This window comes from Alligator mississippiensis, chromosome 1 (genome assembly GCF_030867095.1).
Source record: "Alligator mississippiensis isolate rAllMis1 chromosome 1, rAllMis1, whole genome shotgun sequence".
Taxonomy (NCBI): domain Eukaryota; kingdom Metazoa; phylum Chordata; order Crocodylia; family Alligatoridae; genus Alligator; species Alligator mississippiensis.
In genome coordinates, this window is record NC_081824.1 from 231700064 (window position 1) to 231726126 (window position 26063).

Below are 26063 nucleotides of genomic sequence, written 5' to 3' on the forward strand. Positions count from 1 at the left end.
GAAACAAAATATTTAATCTCTTTTTAAAATAAAATTTCCCCCATTTTTGGTCAGAACTTTTTACTGAGTTTGGCTTGAACTTTTCAATAGTTTCAGCCCTTGTGAAACTGCATTTTTCACAATTCTTTCAATTTTAATATTTGCCTTCTACAATTTCTCTCATATCAACTCATTACAGACCATGTAATCAAACTCAATATTCAGCCCTTCAAAGGAACTTTAATTTTGTCCGCACAATGATTCTTTACACATGACCTTAATTATTCACAGGTCTTAGTTATTCACAGTTATTTCACTGCCAATATCCCATTCACTGGTAACTTCTCTGTATGTGCCCTCTTTTGGTTATCATTTCTCCCTCCCAGAAGTGAGATGGAATATTTATGGGGACCATTTGGCTTGGACTGCTGTATTGACTTGAGCAGCAACAGGTGTCTTCTCTGATCCTTTCCAATTCTTTTCTTCCCATGTGGGATTACAGACCAGTGAAGAACCCTGTTGCAATACTGTTTTGTTTCCTGACACACTGCATTACTGCTCTCTACAAAGCGGAGTTTAAACCATGTGTTCCCCTTCTCTCACCAGTGGTACAGAAGGAAATGACAATGTACTCTGAGCTGATGTTTCAGAAACCATCTGAGCAGAAGAGAAGCACAAGGCCTCAGCGAGCAGAAGGCAGAGGGGCTGATGGCAAACTAAGCCCATTGAGGAGAAATAAAGGTAACCTTGTCCTGGTTTCAGAGCAGTCCTGAGACATCTCATCTTTCTGTTATCACCATCAGAATAAAAAGCATGTGCATGGGTTCTTCATTTTGTTCTAAATCTACCTGCCAGATGATACATAACTCATGGGACTTCTCATCTGAGTCATTCACTAGCACAGACCAGCCCTGCAGCTTGTAACCAGCTTTTTAGTGCTTCTACAATGCAAGTACTCTGCTCCTGGCCATGCTGTTCCTTTTCTGTCCATGAAACCTCTTCTAAGCATAGTCTTTTTTTCTTTAGGGTGGTCAGGTTTTTTCCACCAGGAATGAGCAAAAGATTCTTACTTGTATTTTTTAGTAACATTTGGGATTCTCGGATAATAATCTGATTGCAGCAGCTGGGAGTTAAAAAAACCCAAATAATTAATTAAAAACTTGTTTCAGTGCTTCCCCACCCTCCAAGCGAGACAGTTTCCCCCTAATATCCAACCTAAATCTCTGTTGCTTCAACTTGAGTCCACATGTTAGTCCACGGCCTCAAAAATGGCTGGAAAATCACATTGCAGCCCACAATGGGTCACGTGAAGATATTTTGGCCACTTGCATTCTCCCACTTACCTGCTGCTTGGTTACCTCCCACTGCTTGGACAGTGCTGTTCTGTACTCTTCTGTATCTATGATACCATCTGTACTCCACCAACTTTGGCAAAGAAGCTAAGAGAAATAATCCATCTGTGCCAACTAATGCTGTGATCCATTTTTAATTATTGGGGCTGTTAGCTCCTTGAACACAGTGAATAGTTGAAACAATGGAAAGAATTGTTCTGGGTGTGATATCTAGTGCTTGAATGGTAGGGATATGTAGGGTTTTTTTCCCCTACGGCCATTTAGTTAGATTTTCCACCAATATATAAGTGCATCAATTTTGTTAGTTTCAAGACACTTTTATCAAGACAGCACATTTAGAGTGACATGCTATTCTTTACTGGTCATCTAAGTGGCCATATTTTGGTTTTCTAAAGGTATTTTTATTGCTTACCTATCCAGGGGAAGTTTCTTGCTGCATTTGTACCCCTGTGTGCATGAATGACTATGTAGCTGCACCAACTGAGTAGTGTCATAGCCAGTATACATGTCCCTTGTGGACATGGAGCAGACTTAGATGCCTGAAAATGGAATTGTGCAGAACCTGTGACTATGGACCTTAGCCTCAGGAGCAGAAACAGTCCTGTGTGTGTACTTTCCATAGCTCAGTGGCTATGATCTCACCTGCAATGTGGGAGGTCCCGTTTCACCCCAAGGAAGTGTGATCCTATTTTCCTTCCTAGCACAGCATCCTTGGGATGCTGGGGGGTTTGAACTAGTGCCTCTTCTTCTTCGTGGCACAGCACTCTAACCACCACAGTACAGGTCAGCCATCACTCACAACCTTCTCCACTCCTCTTTTTGTAGCTAAGCCACTAAGGTAGTCTTTGGAAAAAATGAATGGAGGGCAGCGTAGGAGTGGGGGACTTCTGCCCCACTGGGAAGAAGGGCCCTGGCTAAAATCCAGGGCCTTCTTCCTTCTAGGCCTGAGGCCACCTGACTGACCCATGTAGCCTCTAGCTTGCACCTTTCCTTCTGGCTCTACATCTCTCTCAGAGACCTCAGTCTCATGGCTGCCCAGGGACCAGCTTCCAAAGAAGCATCTGCAAAAGTACTGGGTGTTGGCTGATCTGGTGTGGTTGTTAGAATGATGTGAAGTCAGAGAAATCCAGAGACAAACTCCTTTTGGGTGAGGGATGCCTAGAATCCAGGGCCTTTGGTCTTCTAGGTGAGTGCACTAGTCACTTAGGGCATGTGTAGATGAAACAAGGCCCTAAATTGAAGTGGTGGGTTTTTAAAAACACTGCTTCAATTTAGGGTCCTTTAAACCCCCATGTTGTGCACACACCTGTGCACTTACCTGCCTCTCTGGTGGTGGGGAGGGGAGGGCGAGCTCCCGGCTGGCAGAGTGGAGCACAGTGGTCCCTGACTGGTGCTTCCCTCTGCAGCAGCAGCAGCCCCCACCGCCCCCAAGCAGCACCCACCTGCAGGAACCCAGCTCAGGTGGTCCTGGGGGGGCACCACAGCGGAGGGAAGCACCAGGCCTCTGTATAGCTCAGGCAGCCAGGCAGGCTCCGGAGGGAGCAGAGGGGAGATCTTGGGTGGAGCCTGCTTTCCTGGGCTGCTGCCAGGCTGCCTGCAGGCTTCCTGCAGAGCCACAAAGCTGCACGCAGCCCGGTGCTTCGCTCTGCGGCTGTAGGGGCAGTAAATTAAAACTCCTCAGAGTTTTAGTTTGCTGCGCCAAGTCATTTAAGGTGCATTACACCACCGAATTTCCTACAGTGGCTGGAATTAATGTGCAATATGCCGCTGAGGTATGCAAACACCAACACCATTAAAGCAGTGCAAAAGCATTTAGCCGGCTTTAAGGTGTCATGCACACATTCCCCTCTTTTCGTCTACACTTGGCCTTAGCTACAGGGGGGAAAAATATGGAGGTCTCTTTCTCTCCCTCCCCATGTACAGGGCTATGCATCCAGGAATAGAATTCCTTTGGAGGTGTAAATACCAGAAATGCTCCATAGATAACTAAGCTACAGCCACTTTGGTGACCAGAAAACAATAGAATGCCACCCTTAACTGTGATATGTCCAGTGCTGCCACTGGCCATTATCTTCGCCAGAGCATAACAAGTCAGCTGGCAACCTGGGCAGCTGTGGCAACTTTCAGCTGCCACTGACCCAATCATGAGGCTATTTTTTTCACCTTCCCTCCAACTTGGGCCAGGGGCTGCTGCCCCACTTGCCCCACCTTGGTTATGTTACCAGTCTTCACTGATTCCTAACTTCTCCTGCTACTCCACTTATTTACGCCTTCCCCTCCTCCATCCCATACAGCTATTTCAAGGAGACATTTTTAAAGTTGCCCACATGAGCTTTTTTCACAAGCTTATTTGATTTGTGACATAATGCTTTCTGTAGTTTTGCAGGTTGGCAATATATTCATGGGACATTATTTGCATTTCTTTGTCAGATCCTTCAGTTTCATCTCTTCAATGGCGACTCACTGCAGTTATTTTTGGGATCCTCTGCCTCATTTTACTGGTAGCAACTGGAGTTTTGGGTATCATAGGTAAGTTTAGGAGAGACAAGAGTGTTTTCTGTTGGTTCAAGGTGGAGACTGAAAAGCTGTATTACTTTCAGGATATCATTAAGATATTAGGTTTCTCTGTGGGCTGTATGCAGTTCAAAGCAGGGTGTGGGACCTGATAAATGAGAAAAACAAGCCTCCACATAACTCATGTTTGTCTATTTACATGTCTTTGTAGTGGCTTTCTTTAGTAAGCACCTTCTTGTTCAAGACAAATTGTGACTCCATGACACAGACTGGGAACCAGAAACAATCAAGATTTTGGGTACTATGTAACCCAGATCCCTAGACCTCCAAGTCCTCCCTTTGATCTGGGGGAATGAGAATTGTAAAGGAAAATATTGGATTTTCAGTGCAAAAATGGAATTCAAACTTAGCTGAAGCAAAATGACCAGCTGTAATAGAGGACCCAGGCTTGGGGAATAAGAGAAAGGGAGAAGAGGGAACTGTGGGCACCTATAAGGCATGGGCATGACTATGGGGGTGGCTGGAAGTCACAAATTTAGCCCTTAAGGCATGTAGGGCTGAAGAATGAATACTGAGACAGAGAAAGAAAGAGAGCAACTAGGTTCACCAATATCAGAGGGCAGCCTCTTCCTACTTTAACAACAAGGTGGAATGGGCAAGAGGAAATTGGATGTGTCCCTGGAAGGCTGGAGCAGGCACACAACAGGATAGGGGTGGCCAAAAGGTGGCGTGATGGCAACCCCTGGAGCTTTGCCTGTGACACCAGTAAAGTGAAAAAGAGCCAAGGTTCTGGTCTCTACATAAGCAGTGCCATGCTAACATGGAGAGTATACAGATATCTCCTACATGGCCTGCTGGAACAATTTCTATCTAAATTGGGTAAGTTCAGTTTGGGGCCTGTTAACTGGGGTCATGTCCTGTGAGACATCTCTGTTCACAGACATCACTGACATTTGGGAGAACACGCCCCACGGTGATGAGTCTGACCTTGTTTTCTACCCTTAGCCAAGTGACTTCACTTCACTGTGCCTTTTTCTTTCTTTTTAACTTATCAAAAATATTTAATTTTGAATCAGTTTGACATTAACCTGCATAAGGCAGGTCAGAGGTTGGGGAGGGACACACGGTGCCTGAGTGGAGTTGTTCATTTGCCATCTTCATTCAAGAGTGCTGAATGAGCTGGCCGAAGTCATTGTGGAGTCCCTGGTGAAACTCTTCCACAACTTGTGGCCCTCTGGAGAAGTCCCTGAGGACTGGAAGAGGGCCAATGTTGTGCCCATTCACAAGAAGGGCAGGAGAGAGGACTCGGGTAACTATGGGCCAATCAGCCTAACTTCCATCCTAAGGAAAATCCTAGAACAGTTTATCAAGGAGTTTGTCTATGATAAGCTTGCAGAAGGTACAATTCTGAATGACTACCAGCATGGCTTCATTGTGGGCAGGTCTCGTCTTACCAACCTCATCTCCTTCTATAACCAGATGTGGCAGGGCACTGTGTGTGCCTGCCACTTTAAGGGCCTCAGCCAAGCAGCCAGCAAGTGCCTGATTGAGGCAGCCATTTTTGATTCAGGGCTGCCCAAATAAACAGGGCATTTTGCTGCTGGCTGGAGAGGCAGCAACATTGCTTGGCTGTGAAGCTCCATAGCAACCTGGAGGTAAGGGAGGAGCTGTAGGGGATGGTTAGGAGGCTCCTGGTCCTGGGCATGACCTGAAGCTGCACCCTGCTGGGAGTGGGTGGCCTGGTGGGGCTCTCAGTGGTGTGGGAGCCCCCAGGAAATGCCAGGCCAGTTACCACCCCAGTGAAAGGCGGGTCGGGGTGCCTTAACCCCAGCCCCCACAACCAGGTGGGTTAACCCCGAGTAGGGGCCAGAAGGTAGACCCCAGGAAATAGAGTGGGGCTAGAGGCTTAGAGGCCTGATTGTAGAGTACCCTTGACTGGCCTGGGCTGGGGCCAGGGGCCCACAGCGAGGGATGTCCAGAGCTAGGAGGGCCTGGGGTTTCCGACCAGCCTTGGAAGTGAGGCTAGGGCTTGTATGGCCAAAGGTCCTGGAGGGAGACACTTCTGAGAGGGGAACTAGTTCAGGGAGCTAAGCAGCCCTGAATGAGGGTGGGGTAGGCTGCCTGAGTGGAGGGATCCAATTGGGGTCTGAACTGGATGATTCTGGGGACCAGTGTGGGGCCAGTGAGAGTAACATCAGTGGATGCCATCTGCGAGGCATGGGCTGCCGTGTAGGGGAGGTACGGAGCCGCAGATAGTGCCCCCCAGCATCAGGGCAAGAAATGGCCAGCCTCCCGCTTAATTAACAACTATTAATTAATTAACATCAAGGCATGGCAGGCGAGAAGGTGGGCAGTTGGCCCAGGAACAGGTGAGTGGGCTGCAGGGAAATTGGCCCAGAAAAGGCCCTCTGTTACACCAGGTAACTTGCCACCTGGACATGAGAAAGTAGGTTAACATTGTATACCTTGACTTCCAAAATGCCTTTGATCTAGTATCCCACAATGTCCTCGAGAGAAAATTGAGAAGTGTGGGCTAAACTCCAAGACAACCAGGTGGGTGAGAAACTGGCTTCAGCATAGGACCCAGAGCGGTGTAGTGAATGGATCTTTGTCATCCTAGTGAGAAGTGGGTGGCAGTGTCCCGCAGGGGTCAGTGCTCGGTCCAGTACTTTTCAACATCTTTGTTAACAATTTGGATGTGGGGGTGAAGAGCTCATTGGTCAAGTTCACAGACAACATCAAGTTATGGGGGAGCATGGTCATGCTTGGAGATAGGCTACAGATACAGGAAGACCTAGACAGGTTGGCAAGTTGGGCAGATCCGAACCTGATGAAGGTCAACATTGAGAAATGTAAAGTGCTCCATCTGGGGACGAGCAACCCCCAATACACCAACAGGCTTGACAGCACCAAACTGACTAGCACCACAAATGAAAGGGACCTGGGGATAATAATAGACCACAGTATGAATGTGAGCTGGCAGTGATGCTGTAGCCAGTAGGGTACATAATACACTGGCAGGCATTGATGCATCTCCAGCAAAACCAAGGAGGTGATTCTTCCACTTTACTCAGCATTGGTGAGACTGCATTTGGAGTACTGCATCCAGTTCTGGGCACCACACTTTGACAAGGACTTGGACAAACTTGAGAGAGGGAGGGAGTGGGGAGGGAGGATGCCAAAATACAACTTCTTTCAGAGTGCAATTTTCCTTAAGGGTGGGTGTACCTGGAACCATTTTTCTTGCTGTGCAATTCAGCATTTTCCATCACAACTTGGGAAGGGATTTTGTGGTGGCAGCTGCAGTAGGGGGAGGGCACTAGAGGGTTCATACGTCCAGAACTCGCTGTGTTAACCCTGGAGCTGCTGGCCTTGCCAACATCTCCTCTTCAGCAGTGACTATCTCCTCTTCCCTGTAGCTGGCCAGGGGCACAAACTTCACCAATTATTCCTGTGAGTTTAAGGCCAAACTGACTTGACAGATACCAATCCAGTTCAGTTAAACAAACCAAAATGTTATGATCTTCCTGTGCAAAAACTTGAAACTGAAATTTCCTCACAGAAGATGCTAGCTTTGCAGAAACTGCATTTGCTGTTAAGAAATAATTTTGGCACAAAATCCCTGGCTGGGTCTAGTGGTCACTCTTCCCATTACACTACCTGGGAACAAGCTTTGTTGCTGTTGCAGCCTGCTCTGAGTCATGCTGGACAGAAGTAGTGACACTGTGATCTGAAAGCTTTCACATAACAGTTACATTGTGGTTTCCAGTACTCCCTCCACAGTTACTTCAGCTTTTTAGCAGATGTTGTGCAATGAATGTGGTCTTCTGTAGGCCCGACTACTTTGGATTTGTGCTACTAAAGCTGGGCAGGGACCTCATTTCACTTCTGCAAAGAAAAAAATAATTGAGTTTGGAAAATGTTTTAATTCCTAATCAGGGCAAAAAGTCAAAACCTAGATACTTTTCTGGAGAAATGAAATTCCTCCATGGCTTGTTGCTTAGAAGCCAGAGCAACTACAGCTTTGTGGCAGCCCCCAAGGCAATCCTGGAAGCCCGTGCAGCTGTAGCTCTAATACCTTAAAGGAGAAAACATCTAAGGAGTCAGGAAGTCTGGGCTACCTGTTAGACCTTCATATGGAAAGCTGGGGAGGTAGGGGGAAAGGTGAGCTGTTGGCAAATCATTTAGAAGGGCTCAATCTGTAAAAATCATTGCATTCTTGGTGGAAAATGGCTCCATCAAATCATACTAGTGGAGCTAGGGCTTGTGTGTCGCCATGATACAGAAAACATTATGGCTACCAAATTCTGCTTAGCCTGTATCACAACAGACACTATTGAGCTGTTCTGATGTTTCAGTCATGGAGCTGAGCCAAGAGAAGAAAGACCCCACCCAGTGTCTGAAGTCCTGCCCAGACCCAAACAGAAGCGTTCCAGGATTGCCACTGGATCAACCTCCTGATAAAGGTAAACTGTGGGAAGGGAGAGGCCCAAAAGTTCATGTGGGGCTGCCCTGGCCCTGCAAAGTGCCATTTCCCTTCCTAAAAATGTGTGGGCAAGGGGTATGGGATCCCCATGGAGTTGCTGCCAAAAGGTCCAAAAAATGCTCTGAAAAGGCATAAATGAATGATTGCACTCTCCTGGTCTGATCCTTCATTTCAAGATTAAAGATGACTAGCCAAAAAGGAGAAAAATAGTCCAAATCTGGAAAGGTTTCAGATTACACAAATGAAATGTTCAATTGATGAAAACACAGAATAAACTGGGTTTTTTATTTTAACAAGGTTTTTAGGATTTTGCCTTTTGTCTGAATTTAGGACAGGAAAATGTTTTGACTTGCAAGAACCTTTGAGGAGAGGAAAAACATTTTCCCTAGTGATCATGACCTGTGTCCCTCTTTGGGACTGGTGCATCTCAATCAGGGTTTGGTGCTCTTATTTCTTACCCACCTTCCCTACTAGAGATGAGCTTTCCCTCCCTAGCTCCATCTGGGCTCAAGGGATTGGTCTGGCCTCAGCCAGGATGGTGGTGGCTTTTTGGCTAGTTTGTCTTGTCCCACAGAGAGCCAGGGAAGCCAGCTCCTGCTGTTCTCTGCATTGCAGCAGCTGCTGCTCCTGGAAGTGAAAGGACCATCCCCATTTTGATATATGGGGCAGCACCTCCCCTCACCATAGGGCCCATGAAACACAAGGCGTGTCACTGGAGGAACATGGTGGGTGTGAAATTCCCTCATTCTTGATGGCAATGTCCCCAAGGAGAGAGGTGGCCTGATGCAGTGTATGTTTTTCCAGAGCGGTATCTGGTGCGGTGGAGTCACACAGAGAAAAGATCCTACCTCTTTTCCTCTGAAAACAGACCTTGGGCACAGTGTAATTCCTTCTGCAGTTCTCACTCTGCCAGCCTACTCAAGATTGACAGCCAAGACGAGCTGGTGAGCCCATGTTACTTTTGACATAATATCCAGCAAGTGAATAGGGTCAGCTGGGAATCAGGTCCTGGGGCTGGGTTTCTGCAGCCAAGTGCTGACCAGGTAATGCAAGGAGTGGGCTTCTGAGTACTGGGGGGCATGAGTGGGTGTTTTGCACAGGTATAAGCTTAATTGTATATCTGCATTTTGTGTTTCTCTTTAGCTGTGCATGTGTGACAGGTACTACAGTGTTACCTGCAGGGTGTTTGAGATCACACATGGCTGTACTGGCACAGGACCTTAGGCAGGTACAGGGTACCAGGGCTGTCTGCAGAGATAATCTCTACACAGATGTCTATGGTGATGCTGCATAGGGAACTCCTGGCACTCTGCAGGTGTGGTCATGCACCTGAGAGATCTCGCTTTCTCTCCCATTTAATCAGGCTTTCACCAAGAAGGAGTCATTTGAGTATTCTGAAGAACGTGGAAGTGCTACGTACTACTACCCATTCTGGACTGGATTGTCGTACAACTCTGAAACAAAGACATGGGTCTGGGCGGATGGCACAGCTCTCTCCCCTGGCCTGTAAGTCTGTCTCAACTAGGGTGTCCATAACTCTGCACCAAAATGCAGCACAAGTCGCTGAGTGAGTTTCATCATGGGACTGAGGGTCTCAGACAGGTCCGTTAAACACAGTTGTGAACTTTGTAATAGACTCAGTGAGTGCCAGGCCCCAGCAGGAAGCACACGTCTGAACTGGCCCCAGGTGTTTGAAAGGCTGTAGTTGTGTGCTGGATCTCTTGTAAAACAAATTTGGCCTGAGGGCTCAAGGATGGTGGTGAAGAAAGGCAGTGGCACTCTCCTCTGTCTTGTGGACTACATCCAGGCACACTGACCAGCTGGTTGGCTGAGGACAGCATGTGTGGACAAGGCACGTGTCCATTAGCTTGTGAGGGACCTTCTCGTGAGCTCACCTTATACAGCATGAGGGCCCCATCCCACCAGAACATCATAGGAAGTGCCACACTGGGTCAGAGCAATGGTGCATCTAGCTCAGTATCCTTGTCTCTGAGAGTGGTAGACGTGGATGCTAGACAGGGAGAGCACTGAACCAGATATCTCTGGAGGGGTTTATCTTCTATCCAATATCCTCCCTGCCATCCACCATTCCTGATGTTGGACATGCCAGAGGAAACATCTCCAGAGATGCCAGAGGGAATATCATGAAACATCATTAGCTGTACCCTGGCTACGTGTGTTAGGCTCATAAGGAGCAGAGTTTATGCCCTGGGCAAACTCTGTGGGAGAGTGGTGGTGGAGGTGTACAGGAGCCTTACCCACAATATTAACTCAAAAACAGTCCCCAGCTGCAGTGGTTGTGGCTGCTGCTGGCACTGCAGTATGGTCTGCCTGCCTCAATTGTTCCTCTTACAGCAAAACTGAGGTGTCCATGTCTAACTGCTGTTGCTGCAAGAGCAACATCATGGGGCTGCTCTTGCGGCCAGGGCATGGCCTCCAGTGGGGAAGAGGGTGATATTGACTCCCCGCTGAGGTGTCTTCCAGGGCTGGTGCCCTGTTCACCCACCCTGAGTAACACATCTCAGTAGCATGGGTTATACAACATCTTCAGCAGTATCTGTGTGAAGCCTAGTGACTGACTAGGCTTACGAGTCCAACAGCACAGTTCATATTAAGGGCCATTCCCATGTTTCTTGTAGATTGACTCACCACAAACAATAGCAGCCATTTGAGATCGCTCAAAGGTTGGCAGCGTTAGATCCATGGGGCCCCTGGGGTCAGTGAGAGGAGAGGTGTCTGGTGCATTATGAGTGCAGTATACACAGGAGAGTCACGTGATACAGGAATTTATCTCATGGATAGTGTCTGCGCTTGTGCAGTCTGTGGATGGTATGTGGGAGCCTGGGGCCTGGAGACACCTCTGGGAAGAGGATTTAGTTGTAGGAAAAGGAGGACAAATACCTCCATTCTGTGCGTTTGATTCCAGGAGGAGTTTCTGGAGCATCAACAGTTTGCTTTAGTGAAGTTTGGTCCAGACGTGGTCCAGTGACCACTCCTGCTTGTTGAAGCTCAGTCCAGTGTCAGTATAACCAGGGGAGAGGACTCCTGGTCCTGTGTCATGGTGTGCTGAGCTCAGGGACCTGAACTGTAAACTGTGATTTTTCATTCCAGGATTAATCCCTTGGTCCCCAGTCATGGAAATGATGCAGGTGGCACTTGCGTGTATGTCCAAAGTGCGGCGTTTAAGCCAGACACGTGTGAACAAACTCGATTTTGCATTTGTGTGAAGATGAAAGAAGCAGGAACAAACTAAGTGCATTGACCCAGAGACAGGTGAGGGAATGGGAGCTGATGGGGGAGATGGCTGTAGCAGAATGGGGAGTGTGTGGCTGTGGAAATGAAATGGCCCCACCAGAAAACAACCTGGGTTCTTGTGCTGCCATTTGCAGGGGCAACAGTTGAGAGCTGGAGTCCATCATGGGTCTTGAGACTAACAGCCTGGGACCTCTGGGATGTTGCAGAGACACAGGCAAACCTCAACTCTTTCATTTCATGCATGTGTAATTTGACACAATCTCTGTCCCCAGCAGCCCACCTGCAACTGTTGGAGCCAGCAGAGATGGGGTACTTGTTCTTCTGTCACATCTTATTTTCTAGGCTGTGTGATGGGCTTGTGGTTTGTTGGCAACCACATGAGCAGAAGCCAGTGGTCTGTATGTATGGCTGTATCACAGGCCCAAGGAAGAAATCTGTAATCCTCAGTGTCTGCTCTGCCCAACACAGATGTCTCCCATTTTATACAGGGAACAATCTGGTCTTGCCGAACTGCAGAAGCTGTCAGGCCTGGGCTTTCCAGAGGTGCCTTCGGGATACTCCATATCATCTATCTGCTACAGGAATTTGCTTCTGAAAATAAACATCTCCCCCACCCCCTCATTTCTCTACATGGCTAATGGGGTGTGCGTGTCTTGGCCGGTCTGATGGGAGAAGAAGTGGTCCATGCTCCAAAGGGACCTCTTGGGTGTTCTCTGGCCAGGAGTGCCATTGGAAAGGGGACTGGGGCACTTGCTGATAGTGACTGCCTGTAGCCTGTGTCATCCTTGTGTCCCCATTGGGCCTAGGGAATGGCACGTCACTGAAATAACAACAGTGACCAGATCTTCTGGGCGGGGGGCACCTCTGATCCCATGTACTGTGCATTGTGGCAGAGGGAGTTCCTGATGAGCCCTGCACGTGGGGCTACAGGTAACAGAGTCTATCCCTGCTCTCAGTGCCATAGAGAGGGGGGTAAGTGGGGTGACCACCTTGGGTGCCGAAACAAAATGGTGCGAACAGGCACAGCTCAGCTGGAGTGGGGCACAGGATAGAGCTATGAGCGGCTCGTTTCAGGGGGCGTGGGGATGGGGGAAGGGCAGCTCCCACTCCTGCGCACGCTCCAGGGCAAGCCTGGATGGGGTGTGTGCCGCTTGGATCTGTGCCCGGGACGAGGGTGGGCTGCCGCTGTGGGCTTTGTCTCAGGTGCCAAACTTCATTGCTATGACACTGCCTGCTCTGATATGTTGGATGCCAGTCACACACTGTCCCTCCCGCAGCATCCAAGGGGAGTTCCTGGGACACTGCTGGTGACACTGTGCTGAGCTGGAGGAGAGACTCTAAAAAACATCAAGTCAAAGACCTGGGCCCAGTGACACTAATAGGGATGGTTACATTTAGGCTCCAGACATGAATTCAGGCCTCTTAAGCCTCGGGGACCTTTGAAAGGAGCCAGCAGCTGGGTGCCCTGTCAATCCTACCTGGCACTGCAGGAGTCTGAGTCCTTTTGCCAGTGGTTCCCTGTTATCCAGGAACCTTGTGGAGATTCAGGGCATGGGTTTTCAGGTCAGCCCAAGGGAATGAGGACCCCATATGTCACTGAAAGGTCATGAAACAAAAAGTCTGTTCCAGTCAATAACAGATCCTGCTCAAGGGGTCGGACGTGCTGGTCGGGTCATTTCATAAACAGAGCTTGACTCTTAGGAGCATCTGTGTCGTACATGGTAGTGTCCAGAATCTGCACCATTGTCACCACCCCCCTGGTCTGGGCAGCAGCTCCCCAGGCCCACCCCTTTGCAGTCACTCACCCAGTACAGGTCCCTTCTCTGTGCACGCTGTGTTCAGGAGCATCACATCTCAGAGCAACCTTCCTGCTGTAAGGGGTGTCTGGGGCACAGGCAGTCAGTTTGAGAGGATGGTGCTTGGTCAGGGATTTAGAGGAGTAGAAGCCAAGTTCAAGGCCAGGCATCAGTCCTAGTTCAGGATAGGAAGCTGGGGAGAGAAATGAGGTCATGGTCAAGGCAAGAAATGTCCATGAAAGAACAGGAGCAGTTGGGACCAGGAGAAACAGGTACTGGCAGTGTGGTCCGTGCTTGAGATTCAGAGCGTGGTGACAATTTTAGACGTCCCAAAGTATCCAGGGACCCAACAAGGTGGTCTGTTTCCCAGACAGCTCTCTGGCTGGGGATGGGGTATGAGAATACTGGATAAGTGTCTGTACTTTCAGCACACCCCAGCCCAGCCCTCCAGAGTATGAGTCACATGTTCCCCTCCTCCCCCATAAGGTATTTTTCACCCACTGAGCATCCAGGTATGCTCTAGGCCCCATTGGCATGGGGAAGCAGGGGCCCAGGTACTACCAATGTCTCCTTTGTCCAGGGCCGGGGGATCCTACTGAGAGTTTGAGTAGCAAGCTGTGGCTCGGACAAGCCAAAGGACCTTAGGAGGGGCTGTACCAACATAGAGCAGGGCCCAGGGAGAGATCCCATTGAATGGAGCACACCACCCCAGAGAGGCTGCATCCCTGGGACTGAAACCATAGTCGAATGCAAAGGAGTCAGTGAATGTGCCTCCAGCTTGTTATGCTTGGATCATTGGGCTTAGAGGGTAGTAATCAATGGGTCAATGTCTAGTTGGCAGCCAGTCTCAAGTGGAGTGCCCCAGGGGGTTTGTTCAATACCTTCACTAGTGACCTGGAAGAGTGCATCCTGAGCAAGTTTGCAGATGACACCAAGTTGGGGAGAGCAGTAGATACACTGGAGGGTAGAGCTAGGATTCAGAGAGACCTAGACAAATTGGAGGACTGGACCAAAGACCAAAAGAAATCTCATGAGTGTCAGTAAGGGCAAGTCCTGCACTTAGGACAGAACAGTCCTGTGCACCAGTAAAGGCTAAGCAGCAACTCAGCAGAAAAAGACCTGGGGGTTACAGTGGACAATAAGCTAAATATGAGCCAAAGGTGTGCCGTTGTTGATAGGAATGTTGCCAGCAGGGCCAGATGTGGCCTCACCAGTGCTGTATCCAGTTTTGGGCCCCCCACTACAGAAAGGATATGACAGTCCAGCAGAGGGCAACTAAAATGATAACGGGGCTGGGGCACATGACTTCTGAGGAGAGACTGAGGGAACTGGGCTTATTTAATGTAGAGAAGAGAAATCTGAGGTTGGATTTAATAGCAGCCTTCAACTACTGGAAGGGAAGATTGAAAGAGGATGGAGCTAGACTGTTCTTAGTGGTTTAAGGTGACATCAGCTCATGGCCACTGTGACATCAGGGCCTTCAACATCCAATCAATGCCACCTTAGTTCTCAATTTTTTTCTGGACCACCAAAAAACAGAGCATTTCTGATGTTTCAAAGAATGCAGGAAAACCACAACAGAACATTCTTGATACCATGGACTTCTTTTTGAAATCTTTGGGCCTGTCCACACATGCAGGCAGCAGTATAAGTAGCAGTGGCACAAATTTGTGTTGGATATTTGTGCCTCAGCATATGTGCTTAAACATGTACTTTTTTTGTGAGGCAAGATTGTGCCACTTGGGGCAAACAGACCCTGCCCTGCTCCTCCCAGATCTTCAGCCAGGGGTAGCTAGAGGCTGGGGCCAGCTCCTGTGCTGGCCCCAGCAGTATAAAAAGTTGCCCTGGTGAGCAGCTCAGGGCTACTCACTTTCAGGAGCTTCTGGGGAGGAGCCTCTGGAAGGAAACTGGCCATGCCCCTTCCTGCCCCAGCCTACTACTACTGCTGCTAGCTTGGCCTCAGGAGTTTCTGGGGAGAAGATGACCATGATCCTTCCTGCCTCTGGCTACTGCTGCTGGTGACTTGCTCTTAAGAGCTTTTGGAGGGAAGTTGGCTGCACCCCTTCCTGTCTTGGGCTGCTGTGGGGGGTGGGCTTTGCTGTATGCTGCTGGCTTTCCTCAGGGAGGAGCCCACTACACTGCACTTCACCCCAGCACTGCACCCCAGCTTGTGCAATCCTGTTCTGGCCTGTTGCCCAGCCCACCGCCAAGCCGTTCCAGGAGGGAACCTGCGCTGTGGGCCCTTCCTCCACCATCACTGCTGACATCTAAGGGTTCCTTGCCTGCCCCACCTGCCTGTGCAGGCCACCCCTCCCCCCCCTCCCTGGCCTTCACCTTCTCTTTCACCTTTACTTGAAGCATGCCTTGACTGGATGACCTGGACGGCTGCTACCACCACTGCTGCTGCTGCTGCTGCTGCTGACTGTCTGTACTGCTGCTGCTCCCTCTCAGGAGAGGTGGGGATTCTCTGCTGCACCACCTTGCACCACCCTACACTGCACCTGCACTGCATGACTTCCCTAATTGCTTACCTGCTCCAGCACTCCCCCACAGTTGCCTCACTGCATGTGATCCTGTGCTTTGTTTTTCCTGCTTGCTGCCCTGCTGCTGAGTGCCTGGCTGGAGACCTGAGGGGCTCCTGGACTGAGCTTCAACAGACAAAGCCCCTTCACTACTCCAGCCATCTTTTTACACCTGCCTCAGCAGCCTGCCCTGTGTGGTATGCCCTTATGTGGTAAGTCCTGCGGTTTACTCCCCCTGCCCTCGTGTTTGTTGTGTGGCTGAGTAAGTCAGCTATAATCTCCCCAGCCCTTGTGTGTGTGTGTCCCACACCTTCCCCAGGCATAGCACACCAGGTTTCCTGTGAGGCTGTAGCTCAGTGAGCTTCAGCCCCCTTTCCCTTTCCCCCAACAGCCCTAGCCTGCCCCTATTGGATTAACTAGCCCTCCTGTATTTTTTGTTGTTTTCTTTATTGGTTTCCCACTCCCATATGTGAAGTAATGGCAGGGCAGGAGCCTTCTGGGGGGTAGATGCCCCCACAGAACTTCCTGTGGCCCACACTTTTGGGGCAGACTCCAGCCAGGCTCCTGAGGGTCTGCATGTCCCTATAACCCCCACTCTGGGGGCAGAGTCCAACTGATCCCCTCCAGAGGTAGACGTGTGTAGCCCCAGCTGTGGGGGCAAGCGGGACTCTAGTGGGGAGCCACCAGGACCAGGGGGCCTCCTCTGGGCAGGCTCCCCCTGGAGGGGTGCCAAAGCCCCCCCCCCATCATTGGGGACCCAAGGCAAGGGCTGTTGGAAGTTCTCCACTTCAGTCTCTTCTACAGCTGGAGGAGAAAAGGCAAGGGCCCTGCTCCCAAGCCCAGACCACAGCACCTGAGGGGACCAGCTGCACTAGCCAGCACACCCACTCAGTCTGTCCCTGGCCTTAGCCCTGGCCCCACCAACATGCCCTCCCCCCAGCGGGGGAACTGCAGCTATGAATTGGCAGCTGCAGCGTGACCCACAGCTGGAGGTCCTGGACCCTCCACCACTGGCCCTTGCAGCTTGGGTTGAGGGGCCCCATTTCCAGCATTCACCCACAAGCATGGGGTGAAGTGCCAACTACCCAAGTGGGAGAACTTGCACTTTGAGACCTGGGTGCAGGCCCTGGCTTGGGTGGAGGGGGCCCCCAAGTTCATGGCAGCCTTCTGCTTTCATGGCAAGGGTTTTTTTCCCTTGCCTCGGAGGCCACTGTACAAAAAGTGGTGGAGAGGGGGCTTATGGTAGAAGGCAAGTAAGTCCCCCTTGAGCCGCTAGAATAGCTGGGGACCAGGGTGGTCCTCAGCTATGTCCCACCCTATATCCCTAATTAGACCCTGCTCCCCCAGCTCCAAACCCTGTGGAGGGTTATCTCCCCAGTGGTGGCCCTCTCACTGGGGTGCCAAGACCTTGGCCTCTGCCATGTGTAGTCATTCCATTGCTAGGTCATGATCCAACTGGTGGTGGGAGTATGACTGGAAGCCAAGGGGTGTCTTCTGATTCCTTTTCAGGGGGCCCTGGTGAGGGTGTTTTATCTGCTGGGGGACCTGTGGTGCTTCTGGTGCCATGCCCTGGGGCACTTGCGTCATGAGTGCCCCATGGGCTGGGCAGAGAATGCATCTGCAGATCCCACTGGTGAGAGGGGTGCCCCTGCCACCAGTACCCCTCCCTCTCAGATCCCCCTGGTACCCCAGCCACAATTCCCAGCCCCTCTGTGAGCTCAGAGGAGCCTGCACCCAACCAAGTTTGGCAGAGTCCCAGGGAGGGGAGCAACAGCCAAGGAGAGAGAGGGAGTGGCCCCCCCCTACCCCCAGCCATGTCCTTGCTGTAACTGCCCCGCCCCCAAACCCTCACCTTCTCATAATGGAGCCTGTCCACCTGAAGACCACCCTGTTGCTGAGTGGGTGCAGGTCCTCTCTGGGTACAAAGCCAAGGGAAGGCCTGGGCACAGCTGGAGCCCTCTGAGGTGGAGGACCTCCCTGCCATCCCAAGACCACCACATGGGGGGGAAAGAGTGTCCCAGCTTCTGGGGGCCTCCTTCGCTGCGCCCGACATCCGCAGAGTCCCGGCAGAGTCCCAGGAAAGATAAAATGGGTGATCCCTGTGCAGGAGGCTTCAGGGCTGCTGGACAGTCCCAAGCAAGAGCCCATGGAGGAAGCCCCTCACTCAGCTGTCCAGGCCCTACCCCCCAAGACCATGGGGCACTGAGGCTGAGGCCAACCCAGTGGAAGGTCCTACAGTGGAGCCCTCCCCCTCTGATGATCTGGGGAAGGTGGGAGCCCTGGGGATCACCCTAGTGAGTCCTGAGGCGGAAGGTCCCCTCTCCCAGGATCCCGAGGTATGCACCAATGCCACCCCAGTGCCTAACAGGTCTCTTCCCCTGACGCCCAGAAAAACCTCACTACCAGCCTATGGTCCCACACCAGAGGGGGTCGAAGTGGGGTCCCCTGATCAACAGTCTGATTTTGTTGGGATCCCCGTGTAGAATCCCTGGGGCTGCAGCTCCACCCTGCCATCTTGTTAGGAGTCTTACCCCCACCCTTACCCCCACATCTGTACCGAGGGGCTGCAGAGCTCTCTCAATCCCAACCAGAGTCTGGGGTCTTAGTGGACTGGGGGGTTCAGATGGTGCCTAAGGAGCCCGCTGATCCCCAGGACCGGGTGGAGGATGCCTGAGAACCGGCAGGCTCTGTCGAGCCTGTGGACCTCTCGGTCCTGGCAGTCCCCAAGGGTAAGCTACTTGCATTTCTTGACCGTGAGTACACCTAATGGTCTGCTAACAAGATGCAGCTTGCCTTGGGCTGCTGGGGAGATTTTGACAGCATCCTCACCAGTGGAAGGGCACTGGTAGGGGAAGGCAAGGAGCCCAAGAGCTGCAGTGCCCGGATCTTTAGGCAGGCCTGCAGTTTCGTAGACATCCTCTATGCTTATGGGAGGGTGCTGCATGAGCTGGCGGGCACCACACCAGGCGTTAGGGCATGCGAGGCCCTTGCCAAAACGTCTACTCAACCCCACCAGGCATGAGATCATTTAAGATCATGATCCTCAATGTCCATAGGTGCAGGAAGGGTCTCTAGAGATGCTGGGTTCTCTCCTTCCTTCAGAAGGAGTGGTATCCTATGATATTCTTGTAAGAGACCCTGATGACTGTGGCCAATGAGGTTATCTGGCGGCTGAGGTGGGGAGGCAGGGTCTTCTTTAGTCACTTCATGGGCATCCCTTGCCGGGTGGCCACCCTGTTCTCCCTGGGCCTGCATCCTGAGGTTCTCCAGGACATTGAGGTGGTGCCGGGCTGCCTGTTGTACCTCCAGATCCAAGTGCAGGGGCTGGTCCTGAACCTTCTGAACATGTACACCTCTGAGAAGGACCCAGAGTTGGTGGATCTTTTCTGCCAGGCGGCCACTTATATCGGCACCTTCAACCTTCTTGAGTGCCTGGTCCTTAGCAGGGACTTCAATGTCATCCTGGACTTGCGAGACCAGTTAGGCAGGGAGAGGAACCGGGCCACTGTGGACGTCCTTGGGGAGATCCTGATGGAATACTCCCTGGTGGGTGCCTAGTGTGCCTGCTACCCTACCAGCCCCCCTGCCATCACCTACATGAGGATGGGGGAGGAGAAGGCATGCTTCTGGTTATATCAACTTTATATCTCTTTGCCACACATTGACCAGGCCCACTCCTCTGGGATCTGGCTGACCCCTTTCAGTGAACACTACCTTGTCTGGGCCCAGGCTATGCTGTGGCCTGGGCATCTGGGGTTGGTCTACTGGCACCTTAATGCCAGTCTGCTGGAGGACATGGGCTTCAGGGAGGCCTTCTGGGAGTTCTGGCTGGCCTGGCAGGAGCAACAGGTAGCTTTCTCCTTGGCTCGGAGATGGTGGGATGTGGGGAAAGTGTGCATCCAGCTCTTTTGCTTTTGCTACACTTGTGGGCACACCCAGCAGAGGGAGGCAGTCCAGGAGCAGCTCAAGTGGGAAATTCTGGAAGTGGGGAGGCACCTGGCCACTGATCCAACCAACTTGTCCCTCTTTGGAGAGTGTCAGGAAAGGTGTGAAGAGCTTCACGCTCTGGATGACTACCATGCCTGCGGTGCATTTGTCTGTTTGTTGCATCCAGCTCCTCTGGGAAATGGACCGAGGCTCCCACTTCCCGCCCAGGTGGAGGCCTGCCAGGCTTTGTACTGTGTAGCCTCCCCTGCCTGGGTCAACTGGGTCAAGAGCTTTGGCCTGACGGTGGGTGACAGGTGGAAGGTGAGTTCACTCTTCCCACCGTGCTCTATGGGATCCGCTGGAGCATGGGCTCTCTGCTTTACTTGGGTATCTACCTGTCCCCCCACGATCCCTTCCCTGCCAGGGAACTGGCACCAGCTGGAGGCAACTGTGGTGGGGCATCTCTGGGCATTGATGGAACTCTTGAGGTGTCTCTTCCTGTGGGGGAGAGTGCTGGTGTTGAACCAGCTGGTCCTGTCCATGCTCTGGCACTGCTTACAACCCTGCCTGTACCCCCTGCGGTCCTGGCCAGGCTCCAGAGATAGCTGGAGTTTTTCTGGCCAGGACAGCACTGGGTTGCTGCAGAGGTCCTAAGCCTCCTCTCTTGGAAGGGCTGCCAGAGCCTGGTTTGCCTGCGCAGCCCAGTCCTTCTGTTTCACCTTCAGGCCCTACAGCGACTGCTATAAGGTGTTGGTGGGCACATGGCAAAGTTCTTCCACCACTTTTGGGGGCTCTGATATGGCTGGCAGCTCCTCAGCCTGTGGGGCTTCTCCCTGCAGGACCTGCCAGAGTTCTACCAGGACCTCCTCCGGGCCTGGAGGCTGGTTTCTGCCCCCAGATCCTCTGCAACACTCATCCGGGGCGTCAACCTGCTTGTTGAGCCCCTCTTCTGGAACCTCCCAGTTGGAGGAACCGACAGCAGAGGCACCAGGTTGTGACAGAGGTTGATTCTGGGTGGTGTCACCCATATTGGAGACCTCCTGGACTATGACAGGTGGGTGTGGGCAGACCCCTTTGTGCTGGCCCAGCACATGGGTCTCCCTACGATGCGTGTAACCTGCCATCTAGTCCAGGAGGTGAAATCTGCCTTACCACCTGATGCCCTTGCCTTTGTCAACTAGGTCCTGCGTGATGGCTATCTCTGCGCCCCACCCCGTCCCCATGTCCTGCAACCTACCGGAGTTTGTTGTAGGGCCAGTGCCTTGCCTGGCCTCATGGTGCTCCCTGCTCCACTACCTGAGCCGGTTGGAGGACACCAAACTGGTTCACTTCTCCACCATCCATCACCACTACCTCTACATGCTCATGCGCCGCATGATCCACCATGACACCCTCGCATCCCGCCTAGACACCAAGTGGCAGGACCTGCTCAGTGACAGCATAGCTGGGGTGCCTCAGTGGCTGAGCCTGTACTCCATCCTCATCCCATGAGCCACCATGGACCTCAGCTGGTAGCTCCTCCATGGAGCCATCACCATGGGCATGTATGTGGTGAGCTTTACTGACAACCCAGCCTCCTGCCTCTTCTGTGGGCAGAGGGAGACACTGGTGCATGTGATGCTTAAGTGAGCCAGGATGCAGCCCCTCTTTCTCCACCTCCAGAACCTTCTCCTGAGGTTCTGGATGAACTTTACCCCCCAACTTTTAATTTTTGGACACCCCATTTGTGGGCCCACCAAGTCCCGGGACCTCCTGGGCAACCTCCTCCTGGCCCTGGCCAAGTGGACCCTGTACATGACCAGGAAGGAGGCTCTGGCTGGGAAGGTGCCCAGGGACTGCAGGGCTACTTTCCTCTCACTGGTCTGCACACGCCTCTGAGCAGAGCACCACTGGGTGGCATCCATCAGCTCTTTGGATGCCTTTGAGGACTGGTGGGTGTGGCCCAGGGGGTTCTGCTCAGTGTCACCCTCAGGAACACTCATTTTCAGTTTGACTCTTTGACCCACTCAACACTCTCATCCTGTTTGTTGCCTTTGTTCTTCCCAGAATTTTGTTATTCTACTCACCCATTAGCCCTGTACAGTAGGGGCTACTAGTTAGCCAGGTGGGCCTCATGGCCCACTGTAATTGAATGGAATAAATAGACAGGAGCTTCTGAGACCCAGGCAGTTGGTATCTGGTGACACTAGTCTTTTGTGCCAGCTGAGCCAATGAAGCAGCCCTAACCTAGAGTAGTCCCTGCAACCTCTACCCACTGCAGCAGTCTGGCAGTGGGGGCTGCTGCCTGGCTGTGACCTGCTCCCACCTCTGACACGATCTGTCCCCTTGGACCTGCAGCCCCATGTCTGTATGCTGCCCAGGCCCAGATGGGGACTACATGGCAGCCTGGGTTTGGTATGGGCACTGCAGAAGAGCCTCCTGCACCTCTGGGCCAGCTGCCAATAGGCTGTGGCTGCACAGTTGGCCTTTGGGTAGCACTACTGTCATGTTTTCTGGTGTCCCTACTCTGCCACCTAGGCAGCTATTGCCCAGAAGATGTGCTCCTTGCAGTGGCCTGCTTTGAACTGTCGAAGCATGTCTTCCTGGCCCCAAATGATGAGGGGTAAGACTCCTTATCTGTCCTCCATCTGGGTCCCCAGTGGTGGCCCTGGGGATGCTCCTCTACCTGGGTTCTGCCACTTGCCTCACCAGCAGGGGTCCTGGTGTTCCCTGTTTAAAAATGGCAAATTCTCAGATAAAACAACCAAATTGCTCTCATTAAAATACCCAAAGTCCACATTTTTCTGTGATTAAAATGAAACACCACTATATATAGAGAGATCAGCTGGGCAATGTTTTATTGATATATTTACAGTTTAAAGAAATTTGGAAGCCTATCAGTGCTTCTATCATCATAATCAAATCAATTCTATATATCTATACACTTTGGCATTTGCTTTTATTTTTTTATCATAGAAAAATCTGAGTTCTCCCTGCCCCCTGTCCCTGCCCTTGACGCTCATTCCTAACCCACAGCCCTGCCAGTGCCCCTCACTCCTGACCCACAGCCCCTGCCTGCCTCTCACTCGCTCCCTTCCAGCAGTAGCTCCCTCCCAGCACCAGGACATGGGTCCAGCTGCAGCTGTCCCACCTTTTGCTTTGTGGCTCTGAGTAGTGCCAGCTCTTTCTGTTCTGCTCCCTGCATCTGTGCCCAGGCTCCATGCCATTTCTGGGAAGCCCTTAACTGGGGCTCAAGAACTGGGCTAGGCAAGTCCCTTCCCTTCCAGGCTGGCCTCCCCTTATACAGGCTTCTGTAGGGAGGCAGGGGGGCTCCAAGCACTCCAAGTGCTACTAGGAATGCTCTGCCTACATTTTTCTCTCATACACACCCCTGTTGCAACCCCTGGCCCATCACATACACTCACAGACCTCACTGCCATCTCAATCCTCCTCTTCCCATCACCCACCCTCACTGCCACCTTTCCCCCTCCCCCTCAGCCCATCACACCCCTTAAATGGTTCCAGGCCAGGGCCGCATGTCCCAGCACTGCTGTGGGCATGGGGCAGGGCTTCAGTACAGCAGTTGCCTCTGCAGCTATGGCTCCCACCAGCAGGTCCCATCCCATCTGGCAGCTGGGCATGCAGGGTGTGAGATTTGTTGGGGGGATGTAGGGTTTGCAGGGCAGAAAGGGGTGTGGGGACATGGTGGTGGGGATGGGGTTTGTAGGGGTGTGTGTATGGGGTTTGTTCAGGGTATTTTGGGGGGGGTTGTGGGTGGGTGGGTTTGGGGGTGAATGTGGGGTTTGTGGGTGGGGGGAAGGCTGAAGGGAAAAGCTCTTTTCTTGGCCAGGATGGTGGAACTCTTGGACATGGGTTTAAACTGAGATTGCTGGGGGATGGGGGGGGGGCAACAAACAGAGCAATCCCAGGGGCCAACATACAAACAACCATTACAACAGGAGATGACAGGAAGGACACTCAGCATGAGCTGAGGGAATGGAGCTCCCTCAACATGGCAAGAAACTGAGGACTTCCAGCAGAGGGCTCAAATGCCTGTATACAAATGCTAGGAGCATGGGGAAAAAACAGGAGGAAGTGGCCCTCCTGCCTTCCAGCAGGGACTATGATATCACAGGGATAATGGAGACCTGGTGGGTGTCTACCCATAATTGGACCATAGTTATAGAGGGCTACACCCTGCATAGGAGGGGTCACATAGGGAAAAAAAGGTGGAGGTATAGCTCTTTATGTTAAGGTGCAGTACGGTTCCTTGGAAGCCAAAATTGGTACTAAGGAAGGGCAATTTGAGATGCTCTTGGTCAAGATATGGGTTGGGGGGAACATGGTGAAAGGGACCTAACTGTAGGGATATCTTACAGACCTCTGAATCAAGATGAGGGAGATGAGGAGCTATATTGGGAATTCTCCAGAGAACTGGAAGAGGCTGTGAGAGCATGGGGTATGGTCGTCATGGGTGACTTTAACTACCTAGACATCTCCTGGGAAGAACACTCAGCCAGATCTGACTGATCACATAGATTCCTGACTTGTATTGATGAGCTCCACCTGTCTTAGGAAGTATACAGGCCAACCAGAGGAAATGCACTCCTAGATTTAGTTTTGGCTGGGGGGATGACCTGGTGAGTGATCTGGGGATAGAGGACAACCTAGGTGACGCTACCACTTTCACTGTCTGTTGTAGGGCTGGGAAATCTGTCAGTAAGGTACAAATTCTTGGCTTCCAAAAAGCTGACTTCAGTAAGCTCAGGGTTTTAGTGAGTAATGCCCTACAGGATTATGGACCACAGGGAAGGAGGCCCCTGTCATCCATTTTCTTTGCCATCCATGATCAGGAGATCATACCTGTCCACCATCCCAGCTATCCTAGCTAGCTACTCTGTCTAGTGCACCTGATGCCAAATTAAAGATTTGTTTGCTCAAGCATTTTCAGTGACTCGACTTCCTTTCCCCAAATTATGCCATCTAGACAGCAGGCTGTGGGATCCCACTGGTAACACCATGTGTGGCAGGCTAGTAGAGGGCATTCCTGGGCTGAGCCACCCACCTCACTGCACCCGACCACCGACTAGGCTCCGAGTGCCTCCCTGGGGCACCTCCCATCTGGCCAACCTCCTTCTTGGAGCACACCTGCCAGCCTGGGGGTACCACTGCTACCACCTAGGGGATTTGGTCTGTTTTTGGCCCTGTGTCCCCTGGGATACAAAGGCCTTGTAGACCTTACGGGTGTTTAACCCACTGCAAAAACTTGGGGTGCTTCTTTTAGCTCGAAGCACAAAAAGAAGCCTCCCTTAGTCAGCCAGACCAAGGAGGGACAAAGGCATGCCTCTCCCAACAAATTCACTATGCTTGGTACAGTGAAGAACTTTATTGCTTACAGAGGGAAGACTTGGGGAAGAGTGCAGGATAGAAAAGTATTAAGGAATAACCTTAGAGCAAACAGTGTGGCTAGTAGCCTTTGATCACGCATCTACTTTACAGCAAGCTATATATTTAGATAGGTTTCAGCAGTTTACTCACTTCAGCATCTTGAGAGAGAGAGAGAGAGAGCTGCAGATGTTCAGCTGCTGTGTGTGTCTTCATCATGGCTGCTTCCCCTTCTCCTGGGCAGTCTTGGCTTATATAGCCCTTTTGATATCATCTACCTGATCCAATCCTGGCCAGGTGTAGTTGGACACCAGACAACCAATTTAAAAAACATCATCGGTCAGCCCCTAGAGTGACATCTCTTGAGCCATTGCCACGAGGTCAAGGCTAACACAATAAAGATTAGGTCCACTCCCCCTGTAACTGCCTGAGGTCATGTAGTAGCCATAACCCAGGGCAACCAAGTTGACCGGCAGGTGAGGAGACAATAGCAAGAACACCTAAAGAAGGGTCTGGGAAGATGCTGGGATGGCATTCTTCCACAAAGAGTGTGGATGAAGAGTCGTTGCTTCTCAAGGACATGATCCTTGGTGCAGCGAAGTTGTTCATAGCTGTATGGAAAAAAGATGGCACAGGGGCTGGGAGGTCATCTTAGCTAAATAGGGAAGTCACAGATCTTTTGAAAAAGGCAAAGGAGGTTTACCAATGATGGAAGGTAGGAATAGGCCCCAAGGAGAACTACATAAGATTGTCCCACACCTGTAGAGGGCAAATTAGAAAAGCAAAGGTGGGCACTGAATTCAGGTTAGCAACCAAAACTAAGGACAATAAGAAGTCCTTCTATAGGTATGTAGGTAACAGGAGGAAA

General features: G+C 51.5%; 2 protein-coding genes across 3 annotated transcripts in view; both read left to right on the forward strand.

Moving 5' to 3' along the window:
* Nucleotides 1-12207, forward strand: part of LOC102573503 (natural killer cells antigen CD94) — a 45018-nt gene extending 32811 nt beyond the window's left edge. For both annotated transcript variants that reach the window (XM_059726294.1, XM_059726288.1), the window contains exons 3-9: nt 586-720; nt 3762-3860; nt 8204-8311; nt 9136-9275; nt 9695-9837; nt 11443-11604; nt 12075-12207. In XM_059726294.1, the coding sequence (XP_059582277.1) occupies nt 586-720; nt 3762-3860; nt 8204-8311; nt 9136-9275; nt 9695-9837; nt 11443-11584 (767 nt within the window). In that variant the 3' untranslated portion in view covers nt 11585-11604; nt 12075-12207. The remainder of the gene's footprint in view (nt 1-585; nt 721-3761; nt 3861-8203; nt 8312-9135; nt 9276-9694; nt 9838-11442; nt 11605-12074) is intronic.
* A 3794-nt stretch (nt 12208-16001) lies between these two features.
* The window catches only part of LOC132250102 (C-type lectin domain family 1 member A-like), a 41303-nt gene continuing 31241 nt past the window's right edge, over nt 16002-26063 (forward strand). The window contains exon 1 of the mRNA XM_059726300.1: nt 16002-16116. The gene's annotated coding sequence lies outside the window, so the exon portion shown is untranslated. The remainder of the gene's footprint in view (nt 16117-26063) is intronic.